We start from the raw sequence: 18,929 nt of genomic DNA on the forward strand, positions 1-18,929 counted from the left end.
ATATTGGGCAGTTGCAGTCGTGTTCTCCCAACTTCGGTCTTCCTGCCAGTGCTGTAAGGATCCCAAAACCGCGACCCAGCCGCTGCCAGCTTCGCCACCGCCCGTAAGGGGTCCGAGCCTAGCAGGGGTGCCGCCCGGGGCTCCATGGGCAAGAGGCTGCAGCAGGAGTTGATGGCCCTCATGATGTCTGGTGACAAGGGAATTTCAGCCTTCCCTGAATCAGACAACCTTTACAAATGGGTAGGAACCATCCAAGGAGCAGCTGGCACAGTATATGAAGCCCTGAGGTACAAACTCTCCCTGGAGTTCCTTAGTGGCTACCCCTACAATGTGCCCACAGTGAAGTTCCTGACACCCTGCTACCACCCTAACGTGGACACCCAGGGTAACATCTGCCTGGACATCCTGAAGGACAAGTGGTCTGCCTTGTATGACGTCAAGGCCATCCTCTTCTCCAACCACAGCCTGCTGGGAGAACCCAACATCGATAGCCCTTTGAACATACATGCTGCTGAGCTCTGGAAAAATCACACAGCCTTTAAGAAGTACCTGCAAGAAACCTACTCAAAGCAAGTCTCCAGTCAACAGCCCTTACCCAGACTGTCCAGCCTTTCTTTGTGGTCTTTTTATTTTTTCCTGAGACAGTCTGTCCTTTCCTTCTGTATAGATGGTGTCATTTTTGTTACGTTTTTTTTTTAAATTAAGTCTCTGTTGAGCCCCTGTGATGAATATATTAATTAAATACATTTTGGGTTTAAAAAAAAAATCATATTGGTTTCTGTCAGTTAGATGGATTTACATGTGATTTGGAAGGGGAAAAGCTATTTGCTTCCTTGTGTTTCTGGCAAACATAGTTGTAGAAACAAAGGTTTTTCTGAGCAGCATCCCAGTTTTCAGACTATGGCTTTAGTGTACCAAGAGATGTAGAAGTTGCTTTGGTCCTCTCCTTTGAGAGAGTATAAGAAGCATCAGCAACTCCCAAGGATACTCCCTTGACATCTTGGAATCATTCTTGGAGACCTAACCTAGAGTCAATTCCTCTAACCATTCTAATTACATTAGTAAACACTTAAATATTTTTATTAAACCCCTTTTACATAAAATATCTAGAGAAGTTTCTTTATTTTGCAACAGAACCCTCATGATACAATACATGAAGCAAAGATACACGTCTGTGTTGGGGACAATAAAAATAAAGAATAATCTTTTATATCAAAAATTATAAACGTTTGTTTTCCTACTTATTTCAACAAGACATAATGTGGTAATTTATAAGATAGCCTATTTGACAAAGCTATCAAATCCACATAGCTGGATCAGAACAGTCTATTTGACAAACGGTACTGGGAAAACTGGATATCCATAGCTAAAAAAAAAAAAGACACCTACCTTACACAAAAATTAACTCAAAATAGATTAAGGGCCTAAATATAAAAGCTTGAACCATAAAACTCCTAAAATAAAATGTAGGGAAACATCTTTGAGGTTTTGTTGTTGGTGGTGGTTTTTTAAACCTTACACCCAAAGCATGAGCAATGAACGAAAAAACAGGTAAACTGGGCCTCCTCAAAATTAAACTCTTCAGTGCTTCAAATGACTTTGTTTAGAAGATGCAAAGGCAGCCTACTTATTGGGAGAAAATTTTCAGAAACCACATATCTGATAAGAGTTTGAACTCCATGTTATATAACGAGATCATATAACTCAACAATAAAAAGACAAGCAATCTAATTAAAAATAGGCAAGACTTGAACATTTTTCCAAAGAAGAAATACAAATGGTCAAAAAGACCATGAAAGGTGTTCAATATCACTAGCTATTACAGAAAAGCATATCAATATCTATCAACTAGTCCAAGCTGAAGTGATGGTGAGACATAGGTAAAACAGAACAGCAATTCCAGTATAAGAAAAATGTGTCAACAGCATACCTTCAAGCAATGTCTTTGGATAAAAAGCAAAAGAAAACAAAGATAAATAGGAATTTTAAAATGTAAAACACTACAACACAAAATGATGGTTTGAAAACTATTTTTGCCCTAGGATTCTTTTCTCAAATAAATCTTACCCCCCCCCCAAAAAAAAAACACCCTAAAATACTAAAGAGTTGATCAAAAGACAGTTGAATGATAGAAGGGACCTCTCCTTCAACTTATATTCTAATGATTGAAGATACAGTGAAAAACAAGAAAAAACAAAAATCCCTTCTCTCATGAAAGAGAATAACAATAAACAAGATAATAAGAATATTATTCCCTGGCACCAAAGGATTAATACTAAGCACCAACCAGCGATCCATTTGGAAAAAGACCTTGACCTAAGGGGGAAATATTAAGTACATAATAGTTTTTATGGCCAAGAGATATCAAAATGAGTCAGGAGGCAATTCCAGAGGTTATACTTCTGCATGTCTCAGACAGATCTCACTAACTGCCACTGTGAACAAAGTCTCAAAGAGGCTTTTTGTTCATTCCTCAATCTTGAGGATTTGGGATGGTCATGACTCTTTTGCCTCAGACTGAGAGGGGGCTTAGATCTTACGGGGCAGACGGAAGGAACTGAACTACACTAAGGCGCTTATTCATTCTTTTGAACTTCCTTTTAATGCCTATATAAAATAACCATCAAGAGGTAAGAAATCTTGCTTAATAAACCAGTTTTTCAAAAAGAAATTTTAAAAATATCTTTCCAGAGTATCATACAAAACTGAAACAGAAGACAAGACACACCCACAGATTTATTTTAATTTAAAATTTTTGTTTTAATTAAATATGCTATCATATTACATGAATCCAAATCTACAGAAGTATAACAATGTTATTTATAGAAATAGCCAAGACCTCCACTTTAACAGAATGATTACTACCAAAAGCAAACTACACTGACATTCATCAAGTTCTCAGTTTTAAAACTTTGTTTAGAATCCTTTACAAATTTTCCAATTCTATAAATGTTAATAACAGGAAATCAGAAATACATGCAAATGTTTTAAATGGTACCCACTACCTCCTCCCTCCCCTCCCAAACACACAAAGTACACTTAGCTAAGCAGCAAAAGCACAGAAAGTCACATTTTATTATTCCAGTACCCAGGTTTCCCACCTAATCAATAAAGGGAGGTAACAAGGTAAGGCCTTAGGTCCAATTTCCACATTCAGATTTATTTCAGATTCCCCTATAAATTTCCCCAATTAGCACATAGATATAAATGCACAGACCACAGATTCCAAATTATCTAGTGTAAATATTTTATTTTGTTTAATTTTAATTTGCATACTTACAGGTAGGGGGAGGCATTCTCCAAATCACTACAGAACCCATTACACTCCACAGTCCCAAACCTGGCTGCTTCACACATTTCTGTTAACTAACTAGCTACTGTCTAACCAAAAGGATCATGCTATGCAAAGAGACCCAAACTACTACAGCCTAAAAGGCAAAGCTTTCAACAAATCTAAATAAAATAGCTGCAAAATACCCACCCTGACAGCAAAGCTCTTAAGTTAAAAGTGCGGCACAAAACTTAACATGTAGAGTCCCTGGTCTAGGTATTCACCTGCGATTTAACAGGTCCTGAGTCTTACGTTTTTGCAATTCTGCATCTCTAACTGCCATCTTGAGTTTAACCATGACTAATCCATATGACCCTACTAAATAATTAAACCTTTATGCCCAATAGTTGTGAAAATGCTCAGTGTGCATCCAATACACTTCATCAAGTAAAGTACAACCTCAGAATCAGAGACTGGAACAAAAACGTAAATTTATCTGAAATATAACTGCTACCAGGTCTATTTAATCATAATTTTACTCAACAAACTTTCTTCATCAGATCATCTTCTTCACTTGTTTCCTAGCTATGTAAAAGATGGGGTTAAGAGATTGATATTTTTTCAAATGACACTGAAGATTTACCCAATATACAAAAGAATATAATAAAAAGAGGCTAAGATATTACCATAAAATGTCCAAGAATACAGAGTTCTCAACTTCTTGGTCTCAGGACTCCTTAACATTCTTTTTTTTTTTTTCCTTTAGATTTATTTTCTTTCTCCCCATCCCCTTGTTGTTTGCATTTGGTGTGTCTGTTTGTCTTCCTTGTTTCTTTAGGAGGCACTGGGAACCAAACCCAGGACCACTGATGTGGGAGGGAGGTGCCTAATCACTTGAGCCACCTCCATTCCTTGCTTTGTTGATCCCTCATGTTTTTCTACTTGTTTCTCTTGTTGCATCATCTTGCTTCGTCAGCTACCCATGATGCCAGCTTGCTGTCTTCTTTAGGAGGCATCGGGAACCGAACCAGGGACCCCCCCATCTGGTTAAGCAGGAGCCCAATCACTTGAGCCACATCCACTTCCCTCCTTAACATTCTTAAAAATCAAAGATTCCAAAGAGCTTATGTTTATATGGATTATGTTTATAGATACTTACCACATTAGAATTAAAGCTGAGACATTTTAAAAATATTCATGAGCTTATTTTAAAATAATTGTAACACATACATATTATAGCATTTCATAAAAATCACTATAATTTACACACACATAAAATTTTAGTGAAAATTTGGTGGCACTGGTTTACATGTTTATAAATTTCTTTAATGTGCAGAAAGCTGACATAAAAGAAGATAGGTGGATTCTCAGGACTGTTTTGACATCCAGTTTGTTGTATTTTATATGTTACGTAATCTCTGGAAAACTTCATTGTTACTCGTGAGAGAATGAGAGTGAAAAAATTAAACAACATTTTCATATTGTTATAAAAATAATCCTAACTCACTGACCCCTTAAAAGAGTCATAAGGATTCCCAGAACACACTTTGAAAACCAATGATTGCTCAATCCAAAACCAATAGACCTGGAGAGAAAATTGTGGAATTTAAAAAAATGGTAAAGGAAAAAAGTACAATGCAGATATTGAGGATAAGGGGATGATTTTATTCAAGGAGAAACAGAGAAAAGTTACCCAAATACAATTTCAGATTCTCTTATAATATATGTTGATACTTTAATCCTTCAAAACACCATGGATTATGTTTAGTTTTATCTGTCAGAACTCACTATAAAAACTTTAACATGTTTTCCAAATATTTGACTAGCTTTAAGACTGACAAAATTCAATGACAGATGTTTACTCTTTAAGTTTTAGACCAGTGATCAAACCCAAGACTTTAAGAATAAACTTATAAATTTATTTGATGATACACACCTGTTGTAGGATAAAACAGACTTAAGAACTCTTATGAGCATGTTCACCAACTCTGAGTTTAAATAAATCTACCTCTTCTGCTGCTGCCTCTGAAAGTAGACCTTCTTTCTGGGCACAGGTCACGTGGAAATAGGCTCTGCACATCCCTGCATCACAGCTAATGCAAACCCCAGTTCTAGCAAAACGAGTATCTTCACAGAAGCTACACTCCTACAACAGAAAGAGAGGAAAACCCATTAGAACAAAAATACTTCCAAAACAAAGACTGTATTCTCATACAAAGCATCCACAAAATATTATGATGGAGCAAATATCTACTTCAGCTCCCTTCTATTTTAAGTGCTAAATAAATATGAATAGCAAACCAATGTGAAACAATGATTATAGACAAATCAAGGGTTTACAACATTGAAAAAAGTAATTCTTCCTAAAACAGTTCTAATAACCAAAATATCAATGATCTAATACTAATACATATTATTTGAGGGCTTACTATATATCAGAAACTATTTAATTAAGCACTATATATATATATAAATCTACTACGTCATTTAATACAAACAAGTACTACGTGAAAGATACCACAATTATCCCCATTTAACAGATAAGAATTTGGAGGTAAAAGCAAGTTAAGCAATCTGCTCATAATAATACAGAAAGTAACTAGGAGTGTGAATTCAAACTGGGGCATTCTTACTTCAATGCCTGTGCTCTTAACCACTAAGCTCTAACAGTACAATACTGCTTGGAAAATGAAAGAAAATAAGTCGGTTAGAAAAATTTCACTGAAAAATCTGCATTACAACCAAAGAAATAATCCAGTTTTTAAAGACCTTTAAGAGAACTAAAGCAATCTTAAGTAAATAATTTGGTGAAAGCAGTAGTGATATATATATATACACAATATAGCCAACTATTTACATTCTTTCTATATAAAGGAAAAAATATTATAAAACCAAAAGTATAAATTGTTGAAATTACCCAAAAGCCTCACTCCAAATTGACTTTGTTATCCTTTTAACTATTATGACTACAGAGAAGGAACAAAATCTAGTGTCAAAATATAAACTACTCTGGTAACAGAAAACATCATAAAAGAAAAACGTGTTAAATTGTGAAAGAAAGACTGCCAGTGGACAATTAAAGAGAAACTATTTAATATTTAATGTCATTAATGTATTCTAAATCAATCAATTTTGAGGGGAACATATAGAAAGGAAAATTTTTAAAGTTTCAATAGACATTAAAAAAAAATACTACAACGATTCAGTGATTACACACTGGGTAGAGAGTATTGGACTGGACTCAGCAATGAATGGAAACAGGAAAAATAAGACTCTAGGTATATATGTGAAAAGGTTCCCAAATCCTAACAGTCTACTGCAACGCTAAGATCTTTTTTCCAATAACAGAACATGTATAGTAAAAAAAAAAAAAACAAGCAAATACAAAGCTAAACATGAAACCAAAATGAGAGACAGACAGAACAAGAGAGAAAGAATAAGTGAGAAAACAAGAGAGGAAGGAAGAGAAAGAAAGGAAAAGAAAGTAAACAATTTAAACAATGTCAACAACATGAACAGAGACAAATCATTTCAGATAGCTCCTGAGTAGATAATTTAATATAATATGATAAAACTGGCATGGGATTTCAGAGTGAATTCAACAAAAAACTTTCTGAAAATGAAGTCTATTACTGTAAGACAATCCATTAAAGAAAATGGAATCTTCTTCAATTGACTGAATAATTAAAAATGCTAGTGAACTAAGGAAGTTCAAAGAACTAAGGGGTAAAAACACAATCAGGATTGAAAAATGGATAGACAATGTGGTCTAAAAAGCTGTCCCAATTAGAATTAACAATACTGAGTCTGATTCTGCAGATGAACTATAATGGAAAAAATTTTCAGCTCCATTTCCCAAAAATATTCCAAAAGAAAAGATGGTGATATTGAAAAATAAATCAGCTGATGAGTACCCAGTTAATGACCCCTCAGTCTGGGTATCCACTGCTAGTTTCAGTTAAATAAAGTAACATCCAGTTACTATTTTCTTAATTGCTTCTATATTTATATTTGTGCTACTAATGTATGTCTACTGGAAATGACTTTGGTTAGTCCCTTCTAGGCTCTATATTTCTAAATTAGGAATCTGCTACCATTAAAAAAAAAGTAACTTCTACTTCCAATAATGGTTGACTAAATAATTTGCACCAATGTTCCACACCTAAAAAAATCTGAGCAAAATATTTTTTTCCTAAACTACTCTTAAAACTCCTTAAACATGATAAAGAGTATATATGTAAAATCCAGAGCTAACATCTATTAGATGGTGAAAGATGGAAAGCTTTCCTCCTATGATCAGGAATTAGACAAGGACATTCACTTTCACCACTGTTATTCAACATTTTCTGGAAGCACTTGCCAGAGCAATTAGGCAAGGGGGAAAAAAAGGCATACAACTGGAAAGGAAGAAGTAAAAACTACATTTGCAGATGACATGGTCCAACATAGAGAAAATCCAAAAGAATTCACAAAAAGTTACTAGAGTCAATAAACAAATTCAGCAAAGTTGGAAGGTACAAGATCAACATGAAAAATCACTTGTGTTTCTAAATACCATTAATGAGCAATCTGAAAAGGTTAATCAAGAAAACAATTCAATTTACAATAGAAACTGAAGACACAAAATAAGTAGGCCTAAATTCAATCAAGGAGTTGAAAGACTTACACACTGACAACTATAAAACATTACAGAAAGAAATTAAAGATGACCTAAAATAAATGGCAAAACATCCATGTTCATAACTGCAAGACTTAATAATGTTAAGATTTCAGTTCTACCCAAAGCAATCTATAAGTTCAACTCAATCTCTATCAAAATCCAGGGGTCTTTTTTTACAGAAATTGAAAAGCCAATCCTCAAATTCATATGGAATTACAAGGGGCAAGAAATAGCCAAAACAAACTTGAAAAAGGTGAAGGATTCACACTTCCTGATTTCAAAACTTACTATAAAGTAATTAAAACCATGTGATATAGGTATAAGGATAGGCATGAAGACCAATGGAATACAACTGAGAGTCCTGAAATACTCATGCAGATATGGCCAGTTGATTTTTAATAAAGCTGCAAATCCACTGAATAGGGAAAAAATAGTCTTTCCAAAAATTGATACCAGGACAAGTGGAAACCTGTATGCCAAAGATGAAGGTGGCTCCCTACCTCTTACAATATACAAAATTAACTCAAAATGGATTGACCTAAATATAAGACCTAAATGTAAGAGCTAAAACAAAAACTATTGAAAGAAAACATAGGGTAAATTTTCAAGACCTTGGATTTGGCAATTGCTCCTTAGACTTTACACCAAAAGCACTAGTAAAAAAAGAAATAACAGATCATTGAAATTCACCAAAATTAAAACTTTTGTGCATTTAAACATATTATCAAGAAAGTTAAAAGACAAATTATAGAAAGGGAGAAAATAAATGGAAACAATATATCTGATGAAGGCTTATAATCTAGAATATATAAAGAACTACTACAACTCAACAACAAAAAGACAAACAACCCAATTTAAAAACAGACAAAGGAAGTGAATAGACATTTCTCCAAGAAGGTAGACAAATGGCCAACAAGTACATGGAAAGATGCTCAACATCATTAGCCATTAGGGAAATGCCGTCAAAACCCACAATTAGACACCACGTCACACCCAACAGGACGGCAGTTATCAAACAAATGGAAAATAACAAGTGTTGGCAATATGTGGAAAAACTGGGACCTTCCTGATTGCTGACAGAAATATAAAACAATGCAGTCACTGTGGGAAAAAATCAGTGGATCCTCAAAAAGTTACGTATACTTCCCTCCAGCATGGGACCTGACTCCGGGATGAGCCTCCCTGGCGCCGTGGGATTACTACCAAGTACCAGCTGATGATGTAACTAGAAAACGACCTTGAATAAAAGGGTCAACTCAGATCAGCTGAATATCTCAGCCAACATATAATATCAGGTGTTAAAAATGCTTTTTGACCTTGAATAAAAGGGGGAAATGGAGGACAAATGAGTTTATATGGCTACAAATCTCCAAAAAAGAGTCGGGAGGTCATCAGAGGGGTCGCCCTTACACATGCCTCAGCAGGGTCCCAGAGACAGCCAAAGTAGATACAAGCCCAGGTATTGGTACTTCTGAGGACTACAGAGACCCACAGATTCTATGGTCATGGCAGATGGAGTTCAGTGCCATGTCAGTTGGCCCTACTTTGGAGTTTGTGTTCCTGAGTGTGATGGAGTTGGACTGAGATGTGGTCTTTGTTCACAAGCCTCTCCTGTTACTTTTACCAGACCTGTGGCTGGTGCTGGGGTTTGCTATATACTCAGAGGACTTGAATCTCTGGACTGTCCATGTGATAGCCAGGCCCTGAGCCTCAAGAGACTTGCAACTCCTACCCTCTGGTTTATTCGACTCACCCCAGCCAGCGAACAGGGAGGTGAAGAAGGTCAACCACCACACCAGGGAGCCAAGAGTGCCTACAACTGCAAGCGGGAGAATTGCATCCATCATCCATGTGGAATCTAAGCCCCCTCTTGATATAGAGGTGGAGTGGACATAACCATCCCAGGGTCCACATGATGGAGGAATAGAGTATGGATTAGAGCAGACTTACTGATATTCTGTTCTGGAACTATTGTGATTAGTAATGGAAGAAAATATAGCATTGATGTGAAGAAAAGTGGCAATGGTAGCTGCTGAGGGTAGGGAGAGGGAAAAAAGATATGATGTGGGTGCATTTTCAGGACTTGGAGCTGTCCTGGGTTGTACTGCAGGGACAGTTGCTGGACACTGTATGTCCTGCCATGGTCCACTGGGTGGACTGGGGAAAAGTGTAAACTATAATGTAAACCATTATCTATGTGGTGCAGCAGTGCTCAAAAATGTATTTACCAAAGGCAATAAATGTCCCATGATGATGAAAGAGGTTGCTGATATGGGAGGAGTGGGGTGAGTGGAGTGGGGGGTATATGGGGACCTCATATTTTTTAAATGTAGCATTAAAAAAGAATAAAGACAAAAGAAAAAAAAATTATGTATAGGGGAATGGATGTAGCTCAAGCAGTTGAGCATCCACCTCCCACATGGGAAATCCTGGGTTCAGTTTCTGGTGCCTCCTAAAGAAAAATAGACAACAAGCAAAAAAAGAATGAGTAGACAATGAGCAAAAACAATGAACAAAAGCAATGAACAAACAGACGAGGGAGCCATCTCAGGTGAGGAAATTAAAAAGAAGTTATGTATAGTATTACCATATGACCTGAAACTCCACTACTAGGTATATAACCAAAATGAACTGAAAGCAGGGACTTGAATATACACTTGTACACCCATGTTCATAGAATCATAATTCACAATATTAAAAGGGTGTAAATAACCCAAATGAACATCAACAGACGAAAGGATAAATAAAATATGGTTTATATTACACATACAAAGGAATATCATTTTCAGTCATAAAAAGGAATGAACTTGATATATTCCACAACAAGGATGAACCTTTATAACATGCCAAGTAAAATAAGTCATACACAAAAAGAAACATTTTATACAATTACACTTAGATATCTATAAAATGCAATTTCATAGAGATATAAAGTAGATTAGAGCTTCCTGATAGAGTGAAGGGGAAATGGGGAATAAATGCTTAATGGGTATAGGGTTTCTGTTTGGGATGATCAAAATGTTTTGAAAATATATAGTGATCATGAGTACACTAACACTGAAACATACTTACTGCCACTCAACTGTTCACTTAAATAAGGTTAAAATGGTAAATTCAATGTTACAGATAAAAAAAGTTTAAAAGTTGAAATTTAAAATTAAATTAAAAAAATAAAACTATTGATTAAACATGGAGGATCAAGAAAAGATGTTCAGTGTTTGGCCTGATTTTTAATGGCTGACGTTAGCAAATTCTGAAGAAGGAAGCCAAAAACCTGACTGGTGCTTCTACCCGTAGGTGAATTAAGGATGAGAATTCAGAATCCACCAAAAAAGTTACTTGACACTCCCTTGCACTGGGTCCACACATAAAAAGACTGCAAAGTAAGATTAATGTAAACCAGGACTAGAGGAACCTTAAGAGGGACTACAGCTCACCCTTGTACTCATCTCTTTACTACAGAATGCTAGAGGTCCCAGGCACTGCAGAGAGTAACAAATGTAAATTATCTGGTATTATCTGGTGAGGGAAGGGGAGTGGGGCTATATCACACTAAGTCTCATATTATTTCTAAAACTACTATCAAATATAGTATCTTCTGCAAAATAAAAAAATAACAAGAATACATGATGTGCATAATAACCCACAGGAAAAAAAGACAAAAAGTCTTCAGATACAAGAGTTATCAAATACAGACTTTAAAATAATTATTGTGAATTGTGTTAATGAAATAAAAGACAAGAACTTAAGAACTTAAACATAAAATGGAAATCATAAAATGTAATTAAGTGGAAACTAAAAATACAATAATCAAAATTAAGAAATCAATGGAAAGATTTACACAGATTAGACACTCCTGAAAAAGGTAAACTGAACATTGGACAGATGAAAATATCTAGAAGGAAGCACAGAGCACAAGATATAAAATACAAAAAAGAGGGAGAGACAGTATATCATGAAAAGATCTAACACACATGTAAATGGAGACTCAGAAAATAAAAAAAGAGAGAAGGCAGAAGCAATATCTGAAAAGTTAAAAGCTGAGAATTTCCAATACTGATAAAAAAAAAATCAAGCCTAAGATTCAAGAATGTTTACAAAGAACACATCTAGAACAAAGGGATTTTAAAAAAAGGGTGATGGGGAAAAAATGTAAAAACACATACTTTCTGAACAATAAGGATTACTGGGAAGTCAGCAGCAGAATGTTACAGACTCCGAGAGAAAGCATGGCCCGGTAATAACTGGATGGTGGACTTCTAGCCCCCAAATCCATGAGACAAAAAATTCCTATTGCTTAAGCCAACCAATTTGTGGTATCTGTTATAGTAAACTAAGACACTGTGTGATAAAACTTAGTCTCTCCAAACTTTAAAGATTTGAAATAATTCAGCATGTGTTCACTGTCCACAACTAGCCTAGGTATATAATATCGAGAGCAAAAATGTAATGAGGAATATAAAATATTTCTAAATAAGCCTTAGGAGAAAGAAGAAATCACAAAATAAATCAGAAAATACTTTGAAGGGGATAATAGAAATATTAAATATCAAAAACGTAATCGTTTTAACTTAGGAAACAGAAAGCGAGAAGAGTATTGTTCCCACTTTTAAAACAACAGTAACAACAAAAAAAAAAACTGCTATTCTACTAACTCACAATTTTTATTGAACCCACCAGAAAGCTAAAGGTGCAAAGTAAGCAAGTAACATAAAATCTAAGGATTAGGTCATGACTTTAAGAGGACACCAGATGTGAGCACGTATTTATCTAGTGCTATACAAGCCACTAAGAATTCTCCTAAATTTTCAATGAATTGCTAAGTGTAAATATGGTTGGTAAGAGTATAGAACCGTCATGAGCTACAAACTCAAGTGGAATAATACACCCACCAACAGATTCCTCTTCACAGACCTGCTCAGATACTAATAAGAAAAAATGGGCACAGAAAATGAGACAGGAAAGAGTCCACATTGTGGGGTAGGTCTGCACAAGAGGAACAGCACCTGCTGGGAAAAGAACAAATCCCTGCTGATAAGACACCAGCATCCATCTCTGATATCTCCCCTAAGTGAAAGCCTTAAACTGGGAGAAGGGCAGGAAACCCTGGTGCTCTGTCAAGCATGATGAGGGAGTATGGCAAATAAGGCCTCTATTTCTTCTCATGAAAGGGGAGAACACATACTTAGTCCTAAGATCCATATTGCTGGGTCAGAAACAGGATAACTAAGAAGACCCCCATTCCCAAGAGCCAGGGATACAGAACGTGCCTAAAACTGAGGCTGAACCTGAAAGGGAGAGAATACCTGCTCTGGCCACTTTAACAGGCTAGCATGATCAAATAACAATACCAGCAGAGGAAGGGGTAAGAGCATGGAGAGGCCCTCTCTGAGACACAGGCATACAGAAAAGACCTTAACCTGAGAAGAGAAAAGACATTTAGAAAAACCCACTGGTAAAGCAACCACCTACCCAAACACAAGATGCCAGAGAAATGTGAAGCCTGTAGTACACTGAGGGAAACCAGAGCAACAACGAAATGCAAACCCAACTCAACTTCAGACTAAACTGAGTCAATCTCCCCACAACATCACCACCACATACCAACAAAGACCTAGCCACAAAAAAAATGGGCATGGCGGTAGGTATGCTTATAAACATGCATAAATACTATTTTGTTCAGTCTCTATTGACCTACACAAGATATCTGGCTTTCAACTAAAACTTATGAAACACAAAGAAGCCATAAAAACCAACTATCAAGAGGGAAAACAAAACATAAAATCAGACTCTGATATGAACCAGATTTTAGAAAATATAAGGAATTTAAAATAATATATTAAAAATTCTAATGAAAAAGACTGAGAACATTCATGAAAAGGTGAGAAACTTTAGCAGAGAAATCAAAATTATAATAAAGAAATGGAAATTCTAGATTCGAAAAATACAGTATGAGCTAAAAATGAATTCAATAGGTTCATCAGCAGAACTGACACAGCTAAGGGAAGAATCACTGAACTTGAAGAGAGTTTGATAGAAATTACCCAAATTAAGCACATGAGAATTGGGAGTGGAGGTGGGGAGATTGATGAGAACCCAAGGAGGATATTCTGTACAAAATATCAGGAATTTTCAAATTTCTAAATCTCAGTGTTATAATTTTCCAAAAGGCTAACACTCTGTAAGTTCCCTACCCTATCATTAATATGTTGCTGAGACTATTCAAAACTTTTCCTTCTCTGACATCATTAATAAGGCAACATAAGACATGCCCTGAAAAACCTCACAAAAGATTCAGTGAAACAAAAGACATTCTCACTGGCTTAGAACTCTAAAGGACACTAGTGACTGGAAAAGGACTCCACAAATGCTGAATCAATGAAAGAGAAAAATACCAGGTAAGAAACTTCCACATCACAACCACTAGTCCATTCACGATCCCTTATTTGGTCCCATGAAGCGTGGGGAGTTGCTCAGAGGCAGCAGCTGAGATCCCTCCCACCTCCCATCGGGGATAGCAGTGAAAGAACCCCACACATATCTAGGAAAACAGGACATGCAAAATCATACAGTCAAAAGAACAGATAGAGAAAAGAACAGGGAAAATTAAGCAATGTTTCTGGTATATGAGTAACAGAAGCACACAAATCTACATGTCATGGATGTCTCAGAGAAGAAGAGAAAGAATAAGGAACAGAAAGAATATCTGAGGAAACAATGGCAGAAAATTTCCTAACTCTTATGAAAGATATACATGGTCCAAAAAGGTCAATATAATCCAAAAATAAATCCTAATAAGACTTACTTCTAAGACACATACTAATCAGAATCAGAATATCAAATGCCAAAGATAAAGAAAGAATATGGAAAGGGGTAAGAAAAAAGTGATTCATCACATGAAAGGAATCATAAATAAGACTAAGTGTCAGTTTCTCATAGGAAACTAGGAAAGCAAGAAGCCAGTGGTATGATATATTTAAGGTACTGAAAGAGAAAAACTGAGAGGAAAAAATTCTTTATCCAGCAAAACTGTCCTTCAAAAATGAGAGATTAAAATATTCACACATAAAAAGGAACTGACTCATATTTTTTATTTTTATTTTTTTTAAGATTTATTTATTTATTTCTCTCCCCTCCTCCCCCACCCCAGTTGTCTGTTCTCTGTGTCTATTTGCTGCGTCTTCTTTGTCCGTTTCTGTTGTTGTCAGCGGCATGAGAATCTCTTTTTCTTTTTGTTGCGTCATCTTGTTGTATCAGCTCTCCGTGTGGGTGGCACCACTCCTGGGCAGGCTGCACTTTCTTTCACACTGGGCGACTCTCCTTATGGGGCGCACTCCTTGCACGTGGGGCTCCCCTACTCAGGGGACACCCCTGCGTGGCCCGGCACTCCTTGCACACATCAGCACTGCGCATGGGCCAGCTCCACACGGGTCAAGGAGGTTCGGGGTTTGAACCGCAGACCTCCCGTGTGGTAGACGGACGCCCTAACCACTGGGCCAAGTCCGCCGCCTGACTCATATTTTTTAATGTAACATTCTTTGTGATCCATTAACTTTAATAAAGTTAAAAAAAGAAAATCAAAAATAAATAAATAAATAAAATGAACTGAGAGCGTGTCTCATAAAAGGACCTGCCCTGCAAGAATTACTAAAGGGAGTTCTGTAGGTTGAAATGAAAAGGCAGGACAGAGTGGCTTGGAGTCATGTGAAAATGTGAAGATTATCAGTAAGGGTTAACTAAAAGGGTAAATGACAACCCAAATGTACTGTATCCTCAATACACAATTATACTGTTTAATTCCTGTAAGAGAATAAAACTGAACAAGAAGAAGGCATATATCTGATAATGCTATATAAAATATAAATGTAAAGTAGTAAACTGCAACAAAAACAAGATAAAGAGGGGGAAAAGAGGGACATATGAGCCAAGAACATGTATGCTATTGAAACTAGGTTGGTAACTTTTCATATTAGTAAGTTATAGATGCAGGATGTTTAAGATAAACCCCAGGGTAACCACAAAAAAAGCATTTAAAAATACACAGAAGCAGAAATGAGAAAAGGATCAGTCAAATACATCACAAAAACATCAACTATAGAGAAAAGGAGTTTGCAATAAAGTAAAAGAGAATTATATACATATGACATTTTAAAAAAAGGACACAATGGATGAAATATGTTGTGCATTTATAATAATAACACTGAATGTTAATAAATTAAACTCCCCCAATCAAAACACAGAGAGTGGCAGAATGGATAAAAATCCATGAACCAGGGGACTTTCAGGAAGATGTCATCAGAGTAGGTAAGGAGGGCTCAACACTCTCACAAAAACAAGGGAGGAAGGACAAAAAGCTATTTGAGGAGCTGCTTTGGGGATCTGCAGATAAGAAGAGAGCTTCACACCCTCAAAGAAGATGACAGACAGAGAGACAAAGAAGCTGAAATGAAAATCATGAATTACTAAATTCTGTGGCCAGGAACAGCACCCATCCCCTACCCTCAGGGCCGACAGCCTGGATAAAACTCTGTGGCTCACTGCAGCCAAGTAAGAAGGGAACAGTAGTATCCTCCTTGGGAAGAGGGAGGTTACGACAGAGGGCAGAGACTACTTTCTGCTTAGTTGGCCAGCAGAGCCCACACTGAATCTTGGCTCTGGCCAGACTGAAACAAGGGCAAGTAGAGGTTGAAAGATACTCCTTGGTGTAAAGATTCAACTCAAGCAACATCTTTTGTCCAACATGGAAATTTCAAGGATAAAAACTGCTTTTAGGAGTTTCTCACACCAGTCCCTTCAGAGGAGACGTGTGCCCCATTAGTGACTCCCTGGCCCTTTTTATCAAGTGAGCTGGGCAATTTTAAAGATTTAGAATAAGGTAAACCAAAAATCAAATAAAAGTCATGGGGGAAAAAAAACAGGTGAGAGAGAAACTGACCATTAGAGTAAATTCACCACAATATTCAGATGCCCAGATATCAACCAAAAAAACAAGCCATACTAAGAAACAGAAAAAGATGGCCCAGACAAAAGAACAAACCAAAAATCCTAAGAAGACACAGTATTTAAGATAACTAATCAACGAAAATCACACAAATCTCCTAAATCAATTCAAAGAGTTGAAGGATATTAAGATGATAACACAGGGTACAGACTTCCAGGAAGATGGAGGATTAATAGGCAGAGGGATCATTTCTCTCCCAGAAAAAAATAAAGGACAGGTAGAGGCTTTACAGGTGCTATTCTGGGACTCAGGACACCAGGGGAAGGTGAGACACTACCCAAAAGAGAAAGGGGCTAAAGAAAGGAGTCTCACCTGGCTGAAAAATCCTGTGAGTAAAGCTTCAAAAGGAGGAGTGGGTGCCCATACCTCCACCTATGAAGCAAACAGCAGTCTGCAGTGGCTGTGGACTGCAGTAGCTGCAGACCGAAGGGGCTTCAGGAATCCTGTTCCCCAGGAAAGGGAAGAGAGAGGGACACAGCCTCTGGCAAATTCAGATTTTGAACAATAAGCTTGGGTCTGCTGCATTAGAGGGGGTCTTCACACACAGGCCCAGTGGGGCAGAACACTGTTTGCACTGGTTTGATCAAACAGGGGTAACAAAAATATCTAAAACAAGTTAAACCAAGAGTCAAAGAACAGTGGTAGCATGCAGCCAACCTAAGAGTAAACCATTAAGGAAGAGAGAGAAATTGAGTATCAGAGTAAACTGAGCATCAAAACCAGATGCCTAGACATCAAGAAAAAAACAGGTTGGACAAAGAAAAAAGATATGGTATGGTTCAGGCAAAAGAATTTATCAAAGCTCCACACTAGACACAGGACTTGAAAGAGCTAATCAATGAGATTCATACAAATCTTCTAAAGCAAATACGGAGTTGAAAGACAAAAGAAACAAAAGACATAAGACAAAAAGACATTAAGGAGACACTGGGGGAAGCAGATGTGGCTCAAGTGATAAGGCCTCCACCTACCATATGGGAGGACCCGGGTTTGATCCCTGGGACCTCCTGGTGAAAAAGAAGAAGAGAAAGTGAGCCTGTGCAACGATCCAGTGCCCATATGGTGAGCCGAGTGCCCAAGCAGTAAGCTGAGTGCCCATGTGGGTGCCCGTGTGTCAACTCAAGTGCCTATGGCAGTGAGCCGAGTGCCCATGTGGCAAGCCTAGTGCCTGCATGAGTGCCCTCATGGTAAGCCAGTGCCTGCACAGTGAGCCAGTGCCCATGTGGCAAGCCAAGTGTCCATGCAGCAAGCCAAATGCCCACATGGTGAGCCAGTGCCCACACAAGTGAGTCACGTAGCAAGATGATGACGCAACAGAAGAGAGAACGAAGGGGAGAGTCAAGGTGAAGTGTAGCAGAGACCAGGAACTGAGCTGGCACAAGTGACAGTCAACCTCTCTACACATCAGAGGTCCCCAGGATCAAAACCCGGTGAATCCTAGAGAAGAAAGATAAGAAGACAGAAAGAGAAATAGATACAGAAGATCACACAGTGAATGGACACAGACAGAAAAAGAGCAGAGTTGGGGAGGGGGGAGGGAATGAATAAATAAATTAGACACTAGGTAAGCAAAGAGAAGCATTTGAAATCATGGATAGAAAAATAACAGAGCTTATGGGAATGAAAGGCACAATAAGTGAGATTAAAAATATAAAGGAAACACAAAAGCAGATATGAAATCATGAAAGAATCAGCGATGCTGAGGAAAGAACAGCTTAAAGTAAAAAGAGAGAGGAAGAAAAAGAGAATAGAATGAAAAAAATTGAACAGGGGCTCAGGGAGTTAAATGATAACACAAAGAGTAAAAACATACATGTTACAGGAGTTCCTGAAGGAGACATGAAAGGAAAAGGAGCAGAAAAAGTATTTGAGGAAATAATGGTTGAAGCTTTCCAAACCCTCTTGAAAGACATGAATGTGTATGTCCAGGAAGGACAGCATACTCCAAGTAGAATAAATCTAAATAGACCTACCTCAAGACACATAATATTCAGCCT

The 18,929-nt window shown here is 37.1% G+C and overlaps 1 protein-coding gene and 1 pseudogene across 10 annotated transcripts in view; one reads left to right on the top strand and one right to left on the bottom strand.

Annotated features, from left to right (window-relative positions):
- PHF14 (PHD finger protein 14) overlaps nt 1-18,929 on the bottom strand; it is a 254,756-nt gene that overhangs the window by 167,249 nt on the left and 68,578 nt on the right. For all 10 annotated transcript variants that reach the window (XR_011648807.1, XR_011648808.1, XR_011648809.1 and 7 more), the window contains exon 7: nt 5,280-5,417. Coding sequence is in view for 6 of the 10 variants with exons in the window: in XM_023588955.3 (XP_023444723.1) it covers nt 5,280-5,417 (138 nt within the window). In the remaining 4 variants the exon portion in view is untranslated. The remainder of the gene's footprint in view (nt 1-5,279; nt 5,418-18,929) is intronic.
- Nucleotides 67-699, top strand: LOC139438957 (ubiquitin-conjugating enzyme E2 C pseudogene; annotated as a pseudogene).

The sequence above is a fragment of the Dasypus novemcinctus genome, chromosome 5 (genome assembly GCF_030445035.2).
Source record: "Dasypus novemcinctus isolate mDasNov1 chromosome 5, mDasNov1.1.hap2, whole genome shotgun sequence".
Lineage (NCBI taxonomy): Eukaryota > Metazoa > Chordata > Mammalia > Cingulata > Dasypodidae > Dasypus > Dasypus novemcinctus.